General features: G+C 41.3%; 2 protein-coding genes across 2 annotated transcripts in view; one reads left to right on the top strand and one right to left on the bottom strand.

Moving 5' to 3' along the window:
• HDGFL3 (HDGF like 3) overlaps positions 1 to 6,097 on the top strand; it is a 106,098-nt gene extending 100,001 nt beyond the window's left edge. The window contains exon 7 of the transcript XR_003095628.1: positions 5,465 to 6,097. The gene's annotated coding sequence lies outside the window, so the exon portion shown is untranslated. The remainder of the gene's footprint in view (positions 1 to 5,464) is intronic.
• Positions 1 to 16,175, bottom strand: part of TM6SF1 (transmembrane 6 superfamily member 1) — a 24,589-nt gene extending 8,414 nt beyond the window's left edge. The window contains 7 exon segments of the mRNA XM_006030224.2: positions 1 to 17; positions 2,368 to 2,472; positions 8,142 to 8,263; positions 11,268 to 11,350; positions 12,419 to 12,522; positions 13,520 to 13,617; positions 15,312 to 16,175. The exon segment at positions 1 to 17 is cut by the window's left edge and continues 1 nt beyond it. Coding sequence (XP_006030286.2) covers positions 1 to 17; positions 2,368 to 2,472; positions 8,142 to 8,263; positions 11,268 to 11,350; positions 12,419 to 12,522; positions 13,520 to 13,540 — 452 coding nt within the window. The 5' untranslated portion in view covers positions 13,541 to 13,617; positions 15,312 to 16,175.
• Between the last annotated feature and the right edge of the window lie 1,155 nt (positions 16,176 to 17,330).

The raw sequence follows: 17,330 nt of genomic DNA, 5'->3' as shown, positions 1-17,330 counted from the left end.
GGACAATCCAAAGCAATCTGAGGAGAAATGTAGAAGTGTGATCCAAGAAGCCATTGCAAAACAAATAACCCTGACACTTCCTCTCAGCCCAATGGGTTCTGCAGCTCTCCTCTGTACTGGCACGCAGGAGGCTAGCTTACAGGCCAGAACAGACCAGGTCCATGAGAACTGGCTCAGGGCAAAGGCAGTTTGCTGGGTCACCACCAAAGAGGGGCTGCTGACTTCATTATTAAAATGTGGTTTTCCTTCTGATTTCCCTCACCCTTCCCACTTCACAAGTCACTTGAAGGGTTCATGGGGCAACACTATAGCCTAGCATTACTAGAGTTGCATCTGTGAGCTATAATGTGATGAATGTACAAACAATCATTGATTTCCACTGACTATTAGGCTTTAGTCCATTCCATTATGTTATATGGGATTTCCAAAGGAAATTCTCTTGGTGATATTCCTTTGGTGATAGAAATATTAGGCAAGCATGTCTTTTTTAGGGCAGGATGATCTTACATATGGGTTTACCCAAAAGAAGTTGCATTGCAATAAGGTAATTGTTGGAAGCAGCTGTAACTTCCAAAACAGGTACTGGTATACTATAATGAGGGGAAAAGATTACTGGGAGAACAAACTTACCAATAAACTGTGGAGCAACCTAATTTCCCCACAGTGCAGAGGGTTAATGTGTTAGGTAACAATGTTCGTTATAACATTTCATGATTACAAATTAAACAGCACTACTCGAAACAGAATGATCAGTCAATTTCAACAGCAGCTGCAATAGGAACTGTCTAAGAAGCCATTGCTGGTGTCCAAATCACTGAGGAGGCCACACTTGGTGTTTTCCAGCAGCTAACTCATCTGACTTTGGGAAGAATATAAAGACTTCCACTGCACATACCAGTGATACATCTTGGAAAAAGAGATGTTTGGTACGTGATAAGTAGGTACTTATCTATAATAATGAATTGTCCCTTGCTGGCCAGTTTATAGAGAAGCAATTACTGCAGCCTTAGAGAAAGCTGTCCCTGCCATCCCTGACTCAGAAAATGTCACAGAAACAGTTCCTGCTCTGGGAGAGGAACTGGGGAGCAACATACCCAGATAAGAAAAGTCATGAAAAATTAAGTGGGATTGCGGTTAAACATTTGGGGAAGAGATAACGCCTCCCACAAGGAAACAATTGAGCAGCTAAGTAGCCTGCAATAGTGGAGCACTGGGATACCATGAGCTGCAACAAACTGCAGCCAGCAGCAAAATTAGGAACAACCAGAAATAAAGATTCTAGGGGGGAAGCGGCGTAAAAAATATAACTAGAAAGCAAAAATGAAGTAGAAATGTGAGGCAGCAGAACTACAGGATGACCTGCAGGAGACAAAACAAAATGCTGCTGAGATTACTTCTGCTCACCTTATCTGAATTAAGGTCTAGACAGGGTTGGTTCTACCAACCAGGCAGTTGTCTAGGGCAAGGGTGTCAAGCAGTTGGTCTATGCAGCTGGCCAGGCTATCTGATGATCTGATGGTACTGAAAGGCATGGTTGGGGGAAGTGGGCTGCTGCAGAACCTGGGGCCCTGTGGACATAGCCATCAACAGCAAGGGGGCAAGTGAGGCCTGAGAGAGTCTCAATCACCATCTGGTGAAACAGCAACAAAGAGGGTAGGGTTGCCAGTGCCATGGCCCCTTCCTAAGTAAGGGTGAGATGCTTACTAGGTCTTGAATCTTGGGATAAACCCAACACCATTTTCCTCTGATAAAAGGATTTGCCTCTTGCTCACTATGCAAGCTAGATATTTTTTTTCTATGTGGGTTGAGTATCTATGTTTAGAAACACATGAATACAGATCTAATTTAGCCTGTGTGCATCAATGCTATTGGCCATGAAAATAATTAACACTAGACGGGCAAAAAACAATGTATGGTGTGCTTTTCAGGTCATTCCAGTCCACGCTTGGGATATTATTACTCTGCTCTTTATGAGTAGAGAGAGGTAGCTAGTTGTGTTAGCCTGGAGTCATAGTACCACTTTGTCATAGTATCTGACAAAGTAAGCTGTTGCCTACAAAAGCTTATACCTCTCTGAGCCAGTAAGTCTCTAAGGTGCTACCCTACTCTCTTTCTGTTTGTTGCTCTTGGAGCTAACTAGATATTTGCTTACAGGAAACAAGCTTCACAGAGCACAAAATGGGGAAGCAAAGCAACACTAACTATAATAGTGCCACAGATATTGTACCCTTCATTGTTTTAGGGCCCAGCCCAACTCTCTTTTAAGTCTGTGAGTATAAACAGTTTCCTACACAAAATCTTTGAAAAGGAAATGGAGATTAAAAAGAGTTTAAAAAAAATGTAAAGACATGGGATCATTAAACTTACCATGCCCCTAAATATGCAAAACCCAGTTGCTGGGATGAGGTATATAGCCAACATTAGGTCTATTGGTCTTTTTAGTAGTCCTTTCTTCTGGACTTCCTGAACCACCTACAATATAGAATGTGTTTAAGAGCAGATGCAAAATTCCAGTGTATTTAATTCCAAATCTCTCTCTGTAAAAGGTTAAAATGGTGGTATGCCATGAAAAGAGCCCAAGGCCCCAAATCCCTTCTAAATTTGTAAAGCCAAAGTAACTTAATTGATTTCAATGGGCAGCATCATTTCTATAGATAATGATGTAACCAAGGGCCTATCTACAAGGAGTCAATTGGGAAAATTTAATCTGAATTATTTTTTATGTGGCTTTACTAAATTGTATTAAACCCCTGTGTGGATATTCTGGCTCAGAATTAAAGTTTGCTTAATTTCCTGAGTTGATGACATTGAATTAAGGCAACTTTACATAATCTATTTTAAAGTCATAACCTTAGTTGATTGTATTTAGCTTTCTTGAGCGTTTCTGTGTAGGCAAGCCCTGAGAACAGAATTTGGCTCTTATGTTTTGAAACTGAAAGTAAGCATGTTTTTATGTAACTGGACAACTAAATGAGGAGCAATGTCAGTCTGGATGTTGGATGGCCTAGCTTTGGACAGTCTTTAATACTTTGCATAGTAATTAATGCAATGTTATTTACACAAAGATAATAAAATGGCTTCTTTGCACCCATTCTCTTTTCTCAACTGAGTATTTTACCCATGTCCATTTTACATTTAAGACAAAGTTGTATCAAGTCAAATGGGTTCATAATAGAATGGTTTATGTGATAAGTGTTGAAGTGATGTTGTTATGATGGTCCAGAAAATACAAGAGGCAAGAATTCTTTTGGGTGATAACTATTCTGCTATTATTGAGGATTTTCTTATTGCACAAGAATTCTTATCAAGCAGCCTATAAGGAGTACAGTCTGGTAATTATGGTCTGGTGGTATGGGATGTGGGTGACCCAGCTTCAAATTCTTATTCTGCCATAGCCTTCCTGTGTGACTCTGGACAAGTTACTTGGGTCCAGTCCCTCAAAGCAATTCAAGTGCCTAAGTCCCATTGATTTGGGAGTTATGGATCTAAATATCACTGGGGAGCTGGGTCTGATTTTTATGCTCCAGCACAGACAGAAGTTACAGAAGACACTCTGTTCTGAAACGTCTTCATCTGAACCCTCATGCAATGAAGGATCAGATTTTTGCCCAATCAGCCATTTTTTAAGCTGTCTGCAGCCATGCACTTGTGTTTGGTCATGGCTATAGACCGCTCCTTGTGGCGAGATTGGGCAAAAATGATCACTTCTGTCTGTGCCCTTCCTTTTTTCCCAAGCTCTAAAATAGGGATAATCCCCACCTAACAAGGTGTACTCAGAAACTGCAGTAATGGAGGCCATGTAAGAAAGACAGATATAAGAAAGAAGCAAAACAGCTCTCCCTGGCTGGTACTGGCTAAAGAACTTGGCAAATCCTTAATAAGCATTGTAGAGATTTTTTTAGTTTTTATTTTTTTAATTCTGGGATGCACTAGTTCTCAGTAATACATGTATACTGCAGGCAAGGTCCATACAGCTGAGAAGACTGACTATCTTCCTCATTTAAAGGTTCTGCAATTATGTATTAGTCATTTCCACTTGCTTTTTGGCTGATACTCTAAGCATTAATGCATATACACAGCAGAAAGACCAAATAGCCTTCCTTTTATTTTGAGGCAGAACTGTCATAATTTATGTTAAATAGGATTCAGTGATAATTAATCACTATCATTTGTGTTCAAGTTACAGAAATAAAAGAACAGAGTTGCAGGCAAAACTCATGTAGTAAAAATTACAGGATTTAGCTCAAAGCTTACACGAAAGGAAAAGCTACTTTATATATGCAGGGTTATTCATTTTATCAAAAGCTATAATAGAAGATATTTTTCCCTGCTAAATATATTTTAGGTATCCCTATTGCTTGTCTGTAATGCTAGGGCAATAGACCTATTATGAACTCTAGTGAGGAGCTAGATCTATGTGACTCTGTACTATTTTATCAAAAGCTGCTGTAGAAAAGTTTGCAATATCATATGCAAAGAGCATGTATAACTCAATATTAGAAAAAGGAAAAACAAAGGTTATCTTCAGTAATCAAGCTACAAATAACTTTCAGGTAAGGTCTATGAGAGAAGAACAAAGATCAGTGGATTTCATATTTTGTTCCCACTTTGCCTAGGCATGAATGAATGCTTAACATATTGCATCTTTTCTTTTAAAGGAAATACAAAATCATTGCTCATATTTACCATGCTATGCAAAACCTCAGTGTTCTCCTTTTATTTACAGAGCTGTCAGAGAGCAAAGCAATAATGAAAATGAGTAGAATTTCTGTTCACTTTCCATAAGAGTACAGAGAGCTTCTGGGGGTTTTGTTTTCTATGGCCATGTCCAGACTAGCGGCAAAGGTTTGGTTCCCCAGGGACAAGTAGTTGCGGCACACTTTGCGCCACAGCTACTTGTCTCTGGGGAACTCCTGTGCCATGCATGCTTTGGCACATGGCAAGTTACCCCAGGGGCGGTAGGGGAAGCTGGGGCCAGCACTGTGCTGACACCAGCAACCTTACCTGGGGCTCTGGGGGGCCTCCCGGGGCTGAGCCTGGCTGGCAGCTGCAGTGCAGCTCCAGGTGGCCTGGTTCTGCTTTTCAGTAACTCACGTGACCCATACATGCGCTGCTCCAGTTGTTGGGTTTTTTTTTCCCCAGGGGTCAAAAAAACCTGCAGGGGAAAAAAAAAACGGAGCAGCACACACACGGGCAACGTGCCCTTGCACTGTGGAGAACACCTCTCTGTGCAGTATGTGGCGCTGCAGACATGTTTGCGGCACCACATATCGCACGGCTGTGCTCGACTAGACGCGCCCTACATGGATATATTTACACAAAGGCAATACCAATGTAAATTCAAAGGAAAGTTGAAAGATAGATCAACAACTTAAATGGCAAAACATTCTGAAAGCATTTTCTTTGTATTGTACTCAGTATTGGCTGTTGAGTTATTTTGCCCATGTCTCTCTCTTTAATACAGCAAAGTCATGCTAATACATGCTGAAATGACTTAAATGCAACAACTTCTACTGGCAAGTCAGAGCTGATCCACTGCAGGCTTCCCTTCTTCTGAAAACAACCAATCAACTCTTCACCAATCTTGCTGACACTGCTGTTTTATCTTAGAAGGAAGTCTGCAGTCATATTTATAATTTTCTCCCATTTCCCTGCAAGAGACTATGCTGAGTGCCTCCCATGGGGCAGATCAGGCCAAAAAATCACAGAATAATCTACTACAGTGCCAACAGAATGAACACTATGGTACCAGGCCCTCCAGAATTCAGGTGCACATCTGTCCTCAATCTCATCAATGTTATCTGAATTTAAACTATTGAGACTGTGTTTCCTGAGTTCTTACTATGTTTATAAACCTATCCACTGACCCCTGGAAAATACTGTATTACAGTTTAGCTTGATTCAAAACCTAGTTATAACTTCATCCCTCCACTGTGCCCCTACCTCTCCTTTGAAAAGAACTGAAGCTTCTTTTCAGTCTTCTGTTCTATCATGGAAATGTATGTATTTAACTGGTTTAATAGCAAGTCTATTTGAACAAATGACTTATGCAACATTACCATAAATTGTGTTTTGATGCAAGTTTGTATGTATATTTATATTATGTTCTTTAATAATTTTCATGTCATTTGTTTCTTAAATCCCCTTTAATTGCCTCCGAACAAAGGCTGATTGCAACTATTGCCTGAAAAGGGGCCAAATTCTTCCAGGATTTACTATTAGTTTAAAAACTAATCATAAGTATTAAAATACACAATTATTTTCTGGAAGTTACATTTCATTTTGCACTGTGAAATTCTAAAATATTATCATTTGGTTTTTGTATAGATTTCAGGGCCTAAACCTAAGTATGTTGGGCTCTCGGATATCATTTTATACAAGCCATAAATTAGCTAGATATAGTTCTACCGTCCCACAGGAAAAGCACATTCATGGAGGGCATCTAATGTATCAGTGAAAAAAATCTATAGTGTCACATCAAGGTCTTTACTATGACATTCAGAGAAAAGAGACTGCAAGGCTCAATTTTTCAAACACAAGAATTTTTCAATAAGAACTGAAATTAAAATGGGGTTCAGAAATCTGGCTTTCCAGGCATTTGAAATAAAAGCAAAGCTTGGTTGAATGTAACATACAGAAACTTGATTAATATTAAGCTTCTCATAAATGAAAGAGCTCAACTGTGCCTCTGTAAAAAAGAAACCATGGGTTTTTTGTCTGTAAGAAGCAATTTTTATAATGCTTCTGGAGCTCAAAGTGCAAAATGAAACCTTCACTAGTCCTCCAGGTAAACCCCGCTATTAACATCAATACTGAAAAAGAACCCACAAGCAACACCATCTTTAACTATTCAGACAACTCTCTAGTTCTAATGACTAATGGGTTTTCAATGTGCTTTGGCAAAGAACTTGACTTGCCAGTAGCCACAAATAGCTAACTGTTCTTTGCTCTATTCTTCACATATTTCCCTCCCCCACAACTTGGGTAGAATTGTATATAAACAGCGATGACATATTGTGACTGCCCAACTAACCCTACTAATGCCCAGTAGCTATGTCACAGGGCAACGGTCCAACCAATTAGTGAGCAGATATTATTTCAACAAATTAGCACAACTGTAAAACTGAATTTTTGATAATTAAAAAGCAAGATGGATGCCTTTTAATTATTAAATAACTACTTCCAGGCTATTGAACAGGGCGACATACCTCAGCTATAAAATCTGGTACCAATACATACATTCTGGAAAGCAAAGGAAATCTCAGGGAAGTCATCTTCATAAAAGTCTTTACAATTATAGCTCATTCTCCGTAAGCATCTAAAGTGCTTTGCAAAGCTGAGAAAGTATCACTACATGTGGCTTGCACATAGAGAAACTTAGGCACAGGGAAAAATATTTACACAAGGACAGACACAGAATAACTGGTAGTTGGAAACAGAGCACACATACACCCTCTCTCCTAGTCCTTTACACAACTCCAGAAGTAGATCCAGGATTTCATAAAGGGGGAGGCGGGAGCAGCAACTGATGCTGTAGGGGTGGCTGCATCCCCCACTCCAAGCCTTCTCCCTACCCTCCTCCCGACTAGGGTGAGTAGCCTGCAACCTGGGAGCAGCAGCTGGGGACTTTAAATCCCAAAGAAGGTAAGCATTCACCCTTTCTTCCCCTCCCATTCCCTTCTCCCTTGGCCTGCCACTGCCAGTATCCCTGCTGTCCATGCTGTACCAGGGGCAAGAGGAGCTCCTGTCCTCTGAGCACAGAGGAAGGGAGGGCAGGGAAGATGCTTACTTTCTTTGGGACTTAAAGTCCCAGCCTGCTGTTCTTGCCCTGTGTTGATAAAGGGGGGTATTGTCATTCCACTGCACCCCCTCTGGATCCAGCCCTGCTCAACTCCAAACCATTTTGCTTTTTTCACTCTACAATGAAGATAACTAAGTTTATTAATGTAAATGCAGAATGCATTAGGAATGATTTTGCAGTGTGTACACAATCTGGTTTGATGTTTCTGTTATAATCATAACAGTGAACCATTATAAGGTATTCCACTATTTCTATGTAACCTGAAAACTTCAGGTGAAGTGAGCAAGTCTGCTTTTAACCATACTAATACAGTAGATTACACTTAATGCAGTAACATTACCTTTACTGGAGTGTTGTGAGTCACTGAAGGTTGACTGTAGATTCTGAACCCAGCCCATATAGGAAGACAAATATATGGTATGTTTAAGAAAAAAGCAGGACACACCCTTGTTCCATATTTCCCTATTAAAAGAAATAATCATAAGATGCGTGAAGAATGTTTAGCGTATAGACACTCCATGAAAATTTTTTAAATGATCCAGTAAAACATCCTACCAAGAAGTTAGGATAATGTTGATTAACAACATTAATCAATGTGAGGCCCATAAGCCGTGAGGCCCATAAGCCTCACATCGGTCTTGGGGAAAATCCTTGAAAAAATCATTAAGGAGCACATCTGTGAGGGGCCAGCAGGGGAGATCATGCCCAGGGGAAATCAACATGGGTTCATCAAAGGCAGGTACTGTCAGACCAACCTGATGGCCTTTTATGACCAGGTAACTAAATCCCTGGATGATGGTGTCGCCGTGGACATAGTCTTTCTGGACTTTAAGAAGGCCTTTGACACTGTCTCTCACCCCATTCTCATTAATAAACTGAGCGACTGTGTTCCTGATACCTACACAGTTGGGTGGGTCAAAAATTGGCTGATGGGGCGCACCTAGAGAGTGGTGGTGGACGGGTCATACTCGACCTGGAGGGATGTGAACAGTGGGGTCCCCCAGGGCTCAGTCCTGGGGCCTACACTGTTCAACATCTTCATCAGCGACTTGGACGAGGGGGTGGAAAACACGTTGTCCGTGTTTGCCGATGACACCAAGATGTGGGGAGAGGTAGGCACACTCAAAGGGAGAGAGAGGCTGCAATTAGACTTAGACTACAAAAGTGGGCAGATGGTAATAGGATGGGGTTCAATGTAGATAAATGCAGAGTGCTGCACCTGGGGAGAAGGAATCCACAGCATACATACAGGCTGGGGAGCTCCCCCCTTGTGAGCACAGAGGCAGAAAGGGATCTTGGAGTCTTTATTGACTCCAAGATGAACATGAGCCGCCAATGCCAGACCGCAGCCAGCAAAGCCAACCACACCTTGTCGTGCATCCAAAGATGCATCTCAAGCCGGTCCAGAGAGGTGATACTCCCCCTCTATGCGACATTGGTCAGACTGCAGTTGGAGTACTGCGTCCAGTACTGGACACCACACTTTAAGAACGATGTGGCCTGCCTTGAGAGGGTTCAGAGGAGGGCCACCCGCTTGGTTGGAGGGCAAAAGGGCAGGCCCTATGAGGAGAGACTAAGGGACCTGAACCTGTTCAGCCTCAGCAAATGAAGGCTGAGCAGGGATTTGGTGGCTGCCTACAAACTCGTTAGGGGAGATCAGCAGCAAATAGGAAGAGCCCTATTCTCTCCAGCAGCACCTGGGGTGACGAGGAACAATGGCCAGAAGCTGCTAGAGAATAGGTTCAGGTTAGAGATTAGGAGGCACTATGTTAGGATGGGGCTCTGGGGAGGCACTGTCAGGGTAGCTAGGATCTGGAACCAACTTCCTAGGGAAGTGGTCCTCGCTCCTACCTTGGGTAAATTCAAAAAGAGGTTGGATGAACACCCGTCTGGGGTCATGTGATCCCAGCGTGTGCTCCAACCAGTGGCAGGGGGTTAGACTAGATGATCTATTCGGGCCCTTCTGACCCCTAACTACTATGAAACTATGAAACAAGCATTTTAAAATGCTTGTTGCTCAGCATGCAAGTCATGCGGAAGAGTCATACAGAAAAGCAGTCAGAAGCTCCCGCATAAAGTGTTGTTTCAATATTAAGACTTTGTGCTTGTAACATAATAAAGAGGTCAACAGCTGAGACCATTTTAAATAACCCACAGGAATGGGTGAGCTCAGAAATGAATGACTGCTAAATTCTGGTTATTAATGCAGGGCAATGACAGTGCTTGAAAGAGGGACAAAAATCACAGACTAGATCCTGAACTCAGCCTTTTACATCAGTTGACAATAGCATGTTGTATGAGAATCGGGTTATCTTGAGGTTTACAGTGGAGAACTCTTTGTGCATGTGCATGTGTGTAAGGCAGCAGTGTCAGGCATACAGCCATAGGCAGGATCCAGCCTCCAGACTTTGCCTTGCCCCTGGCTGCGATGCTGGATCTTCCTATGCTGTCAGCCAAGCACCTGGGTGACAGCCACAGTGCTGGAGTGCCAGCAGCACTTTAGGAACGAGCTTGGGGCCAAAACTAATTCCCATGGCAGTAGCCAAGCACCTGTGATACAGGCGTCTTCCCGCTGAGTCCGTGTCTGACCCAGCTAGAGTGGTCACCACGTGCACTGCAGGCTAGTTTCATGCTATTCATCCAGGCCATGAGACCAGATGAGTTTGACACCCCTCGTGTAAGGGAAGAGATGGGACTGATCACCAAATAATGTTCCACTCCACTTATTAATACTGTGCTAATATTTTCAAAGCCGCCTAAATAATTTAGACACATTAAAATTTATGTGTGCGCTCCTAGATGGCTTCGAAAAATCTCTGCTTTAAAGCTTTTGCCAAGATGGAAATAATTTATTTTGGAAGAAAAAGCTTAAAGCACTTCATGTCAATAAATACATAACATGAATGTTTGAATTATAACTTCACAAGCTCCATCAGTTATGAATTCATTATTTGAAACTCAAGCAATGCAAAGTTGGGGTTTTTTTATTTGTTTTGTCTTTGTAAAGTGAGTGCATTCTAGGCTACATGTATAAAAATGCCTGAGGATGCTCTTCACCTAGTATCTTACTTTAAAGCAGCTAAACAATTATTATGCAAATATGTGGACAAATTATTTTAACAGCAATAAAGAGGGACAGTTGTTTTTTCCAAAGCGTGTTGAAGTCAAAAGGAAATATTGATTTCAGTAAGTTGGCTCAGAAACTTATTGCCTATTGCAAAATATTAAACTATTTGGAGGAAGGAAATGGTAAATCCACATTTCTTAAAGTAAAAAAAAAAAAGTGTTTATCCATTCTATTTATAGTCTTGAAGGCCTTATCAAGTTTGTCAAGAAGCAATACACCAATATTCTTCTTGCAACCAAACTAGAGAGGGCACAACTTTTATTGCACTTATTGTAGGATGTTGAAAACAAAATTATTGTCTACATGCAAAAGAAAATTATATGAATTGTCTCTCCTTACCCACAATATTTCCAGGCATAAAGACAATGATACTCATGACAATGGATCCTAACCAGTACAGGCCAATGGTTCTGTAACTCTCTCTGCAACAGAAAGAATAGATTTAATGCACCATCCACACACACCACTATCAAAACCTGTCCTCAAAGATTATATGATTGTATGATTTGCAGTGGTTGCAGCCTAAGACAAATGTTTAAAACTGCACTATGAGTGCATAGGAGAAGGTGATAGAATTGTGTATGCATGTGTGTTTAAAAATAAGGTACATGAGTAATATTAGATTGCATGAGGTTTTACTAGCACAGTAGCTGAATGAGCAGTTTTATACCAGTCACCTGTTGTGCAAGTCTGAAAAAATTGTTTTTTGTACTTCAGTTATCAGAAGGCTGTTTCAAGCATAGTTTATATATTTCCCCCTAACATTCACATTTTTAAGTAACTATTATCCTTAAGCTGTTTCTACCATGGGCAAGATTGGAGGATATTTCTTTCCCCATCCTCTCCTCTTTCATTAACTGTCTTCAGCACAGCTGGTGTGGTGGGCTTCCAATGTCACCTAGCATTAGCAAATGTAAAAGTCAAACTCTCTCAATGGTTTGCACAACAGTAAGCAACATAGAGTCTCCAGGAATTATCACCGCCTCTTTTAATTACACAGTGCTCTCCAGCAGAGATGAAAGAAAGGTGACAGTTTAACCTTGACTAAGATATTATACTACTCCTAAAGTAGAAATGAATAATGATTTGAAATGATAACGTTGTGAAATTTGACTACACTTTTTGTGTTACGATTCCTGTTTTCAATCCAGCCACTATATGTTGTACAAATGCTCTGCACAGTGAAATTTCTAGGTAAAAGATATGGTGGATTTATTTCTTCTCCCCACATCAGGGACAATGCAACACCAAAACACTTCCGTTTACCAAACTGAAAAATGTTAGGATTTGAATGACAATGCAAAACAGAGAGAACGCAACTTGATATATTGTCTGCCTTTTGTGCAACTGAGAAAAGGAATAAATCTAGTCGTGGTTTAAGTCTACTGAAAGTAATGGAATTTTCATAGAGCTCTGTTTAGCCCAAAGGAATTTAACCAACTAAACAGCTAAACAACTACCAGTAGTACACAAATATCAAAGTGACTTACTCCCATGCAATAGCTGCCACCATTAAAAGATACATCAGGTAATGAGCAGAGCCATCCCAATAGCAGATCACATGGCCATGGGCTGTGTTCAGATATGGCTCACCCTAAATCAAATAAGTTGTAAAAACAATGCAGTGAATGATTCAAGAAAGTACAAAAATCGATTGAGCATTACAGAAATGTAGCAGGCATACAAACTGGGGTAAAATAACTGGTTCAACCTACAGGACGTGGCTTTCTACCTGACAACTGTAATGTTTCAGGGTATGAAGGTCATTATCCAATTTCAGGAAGAAATTATCTGTGTTCAGGAAGAAATAACTCTCATAAAAGCATCCTTTTAAACACAGTATGGCAAACTTTGAGTGCTTTTTGGTGGGAACAGGTTATGCTTTGTTCCTCCAGGATCTAGCATCTCTGGCCATCTTTTGTGTGAGAATGCTGGAACAGTCTGTGGTCATCTACATTATGGAAAATTTTTATTTTTAGAAAACTAACATTAAAAAACATTGATATTATTTGTTATGTATAAGCAATGAAATGGAAAAACGTGAATCAATAAAGCAAAGATGCCTTCACTGTGTGCATCTACATGAGATGCTTACTGTTCAGTAGACGAATTTAGCTGTGCAGTAAAAAGTAAATTATTGCATTTGCAGACACTGCCTGCTGACTAGCCCCACACTGAAGCACCCCCGTGCCCCAGCCAGTGCCTCCGCAGCACGTTGAACTGAGGAGAGAAGCCCTAGGCTGGCAAGCTGAGCCCTAGGACCCCCTGCCAGCCAGAGCTACTCCAACTCAGTTCAATGTGCTGCAATCCTGAGCACATGTGCAAGCGGCAACATACTCTGGAGTTTATTGCTCCCAAGCACACATTCAAATGACACACCTGTTTATTGCTTTGCATTAATTACACCTGTAGATGTGCCCACAGACTGGTCAAAAACAAGCCACTGGCATGTAAAATACATTAAAATACTGCTCCAGATATCCTGTTAAGCTTTAAAACAGCTTTTTATTTTTTCATTAATTTTTTTTATTAATATCGAGTTATCTATAATATATATTTTATTTATGTTCATAAGCGGAATGATTATTTACCTCTTTTAAGTAATAGGTCATGAATCCATCAATAATTCCATCCTGTTCAAGTCCTATTATAAGGTTCACTACACTGGTAAAGGAAAATACGGCATAAACTGCAGTAATAAAAAAGAAGAAATTTCTGTCTATACACATTTTTACATATTGCAAGTTTTAGTTTATATTCTTCACAGTTTATAGTCCGAAATGGTCAACTGCCATGAGATTAACATCTAACAGATGTAGATAAAGATTTATCTATTGTGAGGAAAATGTCAAAGGAGAGATTTAATATACAATGTAACTTGTTACATTCAAATATCTTAATTAAATAGGATGTTTTTTAAATGCCGATGTTTTGGCATTCATAAACAGTATCGTTTAAGGATACGTACAGCCGCAGCTCCCACCAACTTCAGCAGAAGATCTACATCCACACAACAAGGACTGTGTAGGTCTTTAAAACTATCTTCAGCATATGATGTATTTACTTTTGATTGTAAACCTCTAGTGGAAATTCCTCAGAAAAAAGGAGCGGATGGCACAAAAGAAAAAGTAAATGTGACCTGCCCTATTGGTCACTGGAAACCATCACAGGGGACATCTACACGTTGCCCTATGGTGACATTGTTTCTGTGTTGTGCTTTATTTAGTACTTCCTTTTGGAAGTAACTGCCTGTACTATGCTGTATGCATGGTGCGCCATTATTTTTAGCAGCTACTTCACCGTAGCAGAGCACTATAACGGGGGAGTGCACTGCTATGGCGAAGTAGCTGCTGGTCACGTGTAGACACCCACGGATGCTACATTGCCATAACAGGTCATTATGGCAACATAGCATCACATGTAGATGTGCCCACTTATGCTACAAGCAGCTGAGTGACTCCCCTGAACTGTGATGTGCCCTTTAGCCCCATCTACAGTATAAACTGAGGGTTCTCAGCACTTTGCAGGATCACCTCCTACATATGGTACTGAGAAGAAGATGCATAGGAGGTTACTGTACATGCTGCATGGACTCTGTCTGGCAAGGGCTTGAGCTTGAGGGACTAGACTAGGGCATCTCACAGCCACTCAAGGAGCCAGTAGTTTTTCCTTTGGATTGCTGTGTGTGTTCCAGAATCTATGCTTTCCTGGAAAAAATAATTATGTTTCCATGCTTTATGGTTTTAACCGAAAAGAAAATGAAGGTACTAATGCAGAGGTGCTTGCCTAAGTCTGCAAACAGCCTGAAGCAGCAGCCATGAGGTGTGAACTTCTTTGTTCATCACAGTGGGATATTGATATTGAAGACTAAGGTGTCTGTTGCTATAATGAATGTTGTTTATGGAAGAATGAAGATTAATGATAGTAGAGATGTTAATATGATCATTGGGTGTGGAGGGGGAGTGGGGGCAAGCCTCTGGAACCCAGTATAGATCAGAACTAATAAGAGCCCAACTGATTCTCGCTCAGTACAAGCTGAGTTTCATCTATTCAGATCTTAAGCATTTCCACAGGCCACTGTACATGCGGTCTTCTTTTGGTCTCTCAAACAGTGGAGTTGATTTGTGGGCAGAGCCTGAAAATTAGGACTACTTTTCCACCCCTCACCCCATGCCCCCCAATTTTTTACCTCTGCTTTTTTACCTTCTTCAGTTTCCATTGGGAGACAAGGCCATGTCTCAGGTTTGGGCCCAAGGTTATTGCAACGTTTCTTTTTAACTATCGTTAGACACAAATTGTAAGAGCTATCACATATGTTTGCATGTGACATAACTTCTAAAAAATGAACTTACTCTAAATAACTTCCATATTGCCAATACATACCATAAAACAGTGGGTCTTTGGGTGGTTTTCTTTTGACCAGAATACGAGCCACTACAGCTACAAAGATCAGAACCAGTGATCCAACTGCCACAATTGCCCAGGAACTGTAATCATTTTTTAAAGTAGTGAATTAAAAGAAAAAAACAAGAGAGACCCCAAAACCCACCTCTGCAGTTTCTCTGAGCAATTACACTCTAAACAAAATCACTTTTCAAAATAAAAACTGCATGCTCTTCAATTAAATGTTTTCAGTAAGGATCTGAAGACCTTGCAGAATCTACTGTGTTATTATTCATTTTACTGTTTCACAGCATTATGTGCTTGCTTGTTACATGTGATTGTCTAAAAAAAGAATATACTAAAATAGCCTGATAAACAACTGGTCCAGAAAGCTAGATTGTCAGACTAAGTTCTGAGTTCTGAATGCTAGCTCTAGCAAAAAAGTGTACTGCAAAACATAAGGGCAAGTACAAGAGGTGACAGTCACAGATGCATAGATCTTAAAGCCAGAAGGGACTATTATGAATAACTAGTCTAACCTCCAAAGAATAGTGTCTATCTGTGAGAGTATATGTTTGCAAATCAAAATTGAAACAATTAGTCAGCCTGGATTAGGAGCAGCATTGTTGTGCCTGGTATTATGGAGTTTCTGGTGTCAGACTGCGGGGGCTTGAAATGTTGTAGAGATCCTTTCAGGCCCTGGAGGGACAGATTGCTTTGTGTGACTCAGTTGTAAACTCTTTGGAAACAACACTGACAGGTTCTGCAGGGAAGAGCATCTACATCAGTGGCTCTCAGTCTTGTTAGACTCAAGGTACCGCTCAGAAAATGCCAGCTCATAGTTTTCACTCATGTTTTGGCTACAGAAAAACAGTAAGGTAATTCTTCTTTTACAAGGAACCCAGAGGGACCACAAGAAGTCAGAATATTTTGATGCTATGAATTCCTACTGGAAATACATGCTTTTATCTTGTAAATCATATGTTACATGTTAATACTCTGCACTACCCTGTGGCACCCTTACAAGGATCTCAAGACACCCAAAGGTCCTGTGACTCCCTGGTTGAGAATTGCTAATCCAGGTACTTACACCTCAGCAAGGCATGGTGGCAGAGCAGCTCAGGTGTCTTGCTATGCCTCTTAAGGCAAACTGCAACCCCTGCTTTGGGCTCATGCCAGCCTGCTGACTTGCCTGGAAGTGGGTACCTGTCATTCAGGCTGGGAGCTGCTAGCCACATCACTCCCTTGTATGCCTTAACCAGGCAAGCCCCGTGGATCATTAGGCTTGGGTAGACATTTAACTGTGATGTCCACATCCCCGGCAGGGCAGATTATATCAAATGCATTTTAGGCCACATTCACCAACCCAATCCATTCCCTTTTGTGCTGATATATAAAAATGGGGAGAATTAGGTCAAACAAGGAGGGTTTGTTCAATCACATTATAAATATTTGAGACATCAGAACACGGTTTCAGAAGCTGCACTGGTTACATTTGTCTGAATTCCCCCTTCAGGAAAGCGAGTAAGACAGTTAACTCCTCTGAGGAGGATGACAAGAAATTAAACATCAGGATTTACACTTTGGACATAAACCTGCAACTTGGATCTCACTATTCAGACTTGGGGAATCTTAACGTAAAGTAAAGCGTTAAAGTCAAGTCGGTGTTAAGTAAAGGCTCCGCGGTTTTCAGATGTTTGCAAACCAGACGTGCTGCTCCAGGACGAGCCCGTGCGCTGGCTCAGGCACGGGAGCCCCAGTGCGGTGCCCTGCCCAGGGGCACATCTCCGCAACAGCGGGGAGTTGGAAACGCTTTTGAAAGGCAGCCGAAAGCTGTCGCTTGGAAAAAACATTGGCGCTGAATCGAGTCGGCTGCTGAGTGCTACGGCAGGGAGCAAAGCCTTGAAAAAGGCAGGCGAGGAAGAAGGCACTTGAGCAGCACGGGCTGAGCTCCTTGGGAGGATTGCCCAACCCTCGCCAGTGCCCGGCCCTGCCCGCGGAGCCAGCCGCCGGCTCCCG

This window comes from Alligator sinensis, unplaced genomic scaffold (assembly GCF_000455745.1).
Source record: "Alligator sinensis unplaced genomic scaffold, ASM45574v1 scaffold259_1, whole genome shotgun sequence".
Taxonomy (NCBI): domain Eukaryota; kingdom Metazoa; phylum Chordata; order Crocodylia; family Alligatoridae; genus Alligator; species Alligator sinensis.
This window is presented reverse-complemented; position numbering and strand designations above follow the sequence as displayed.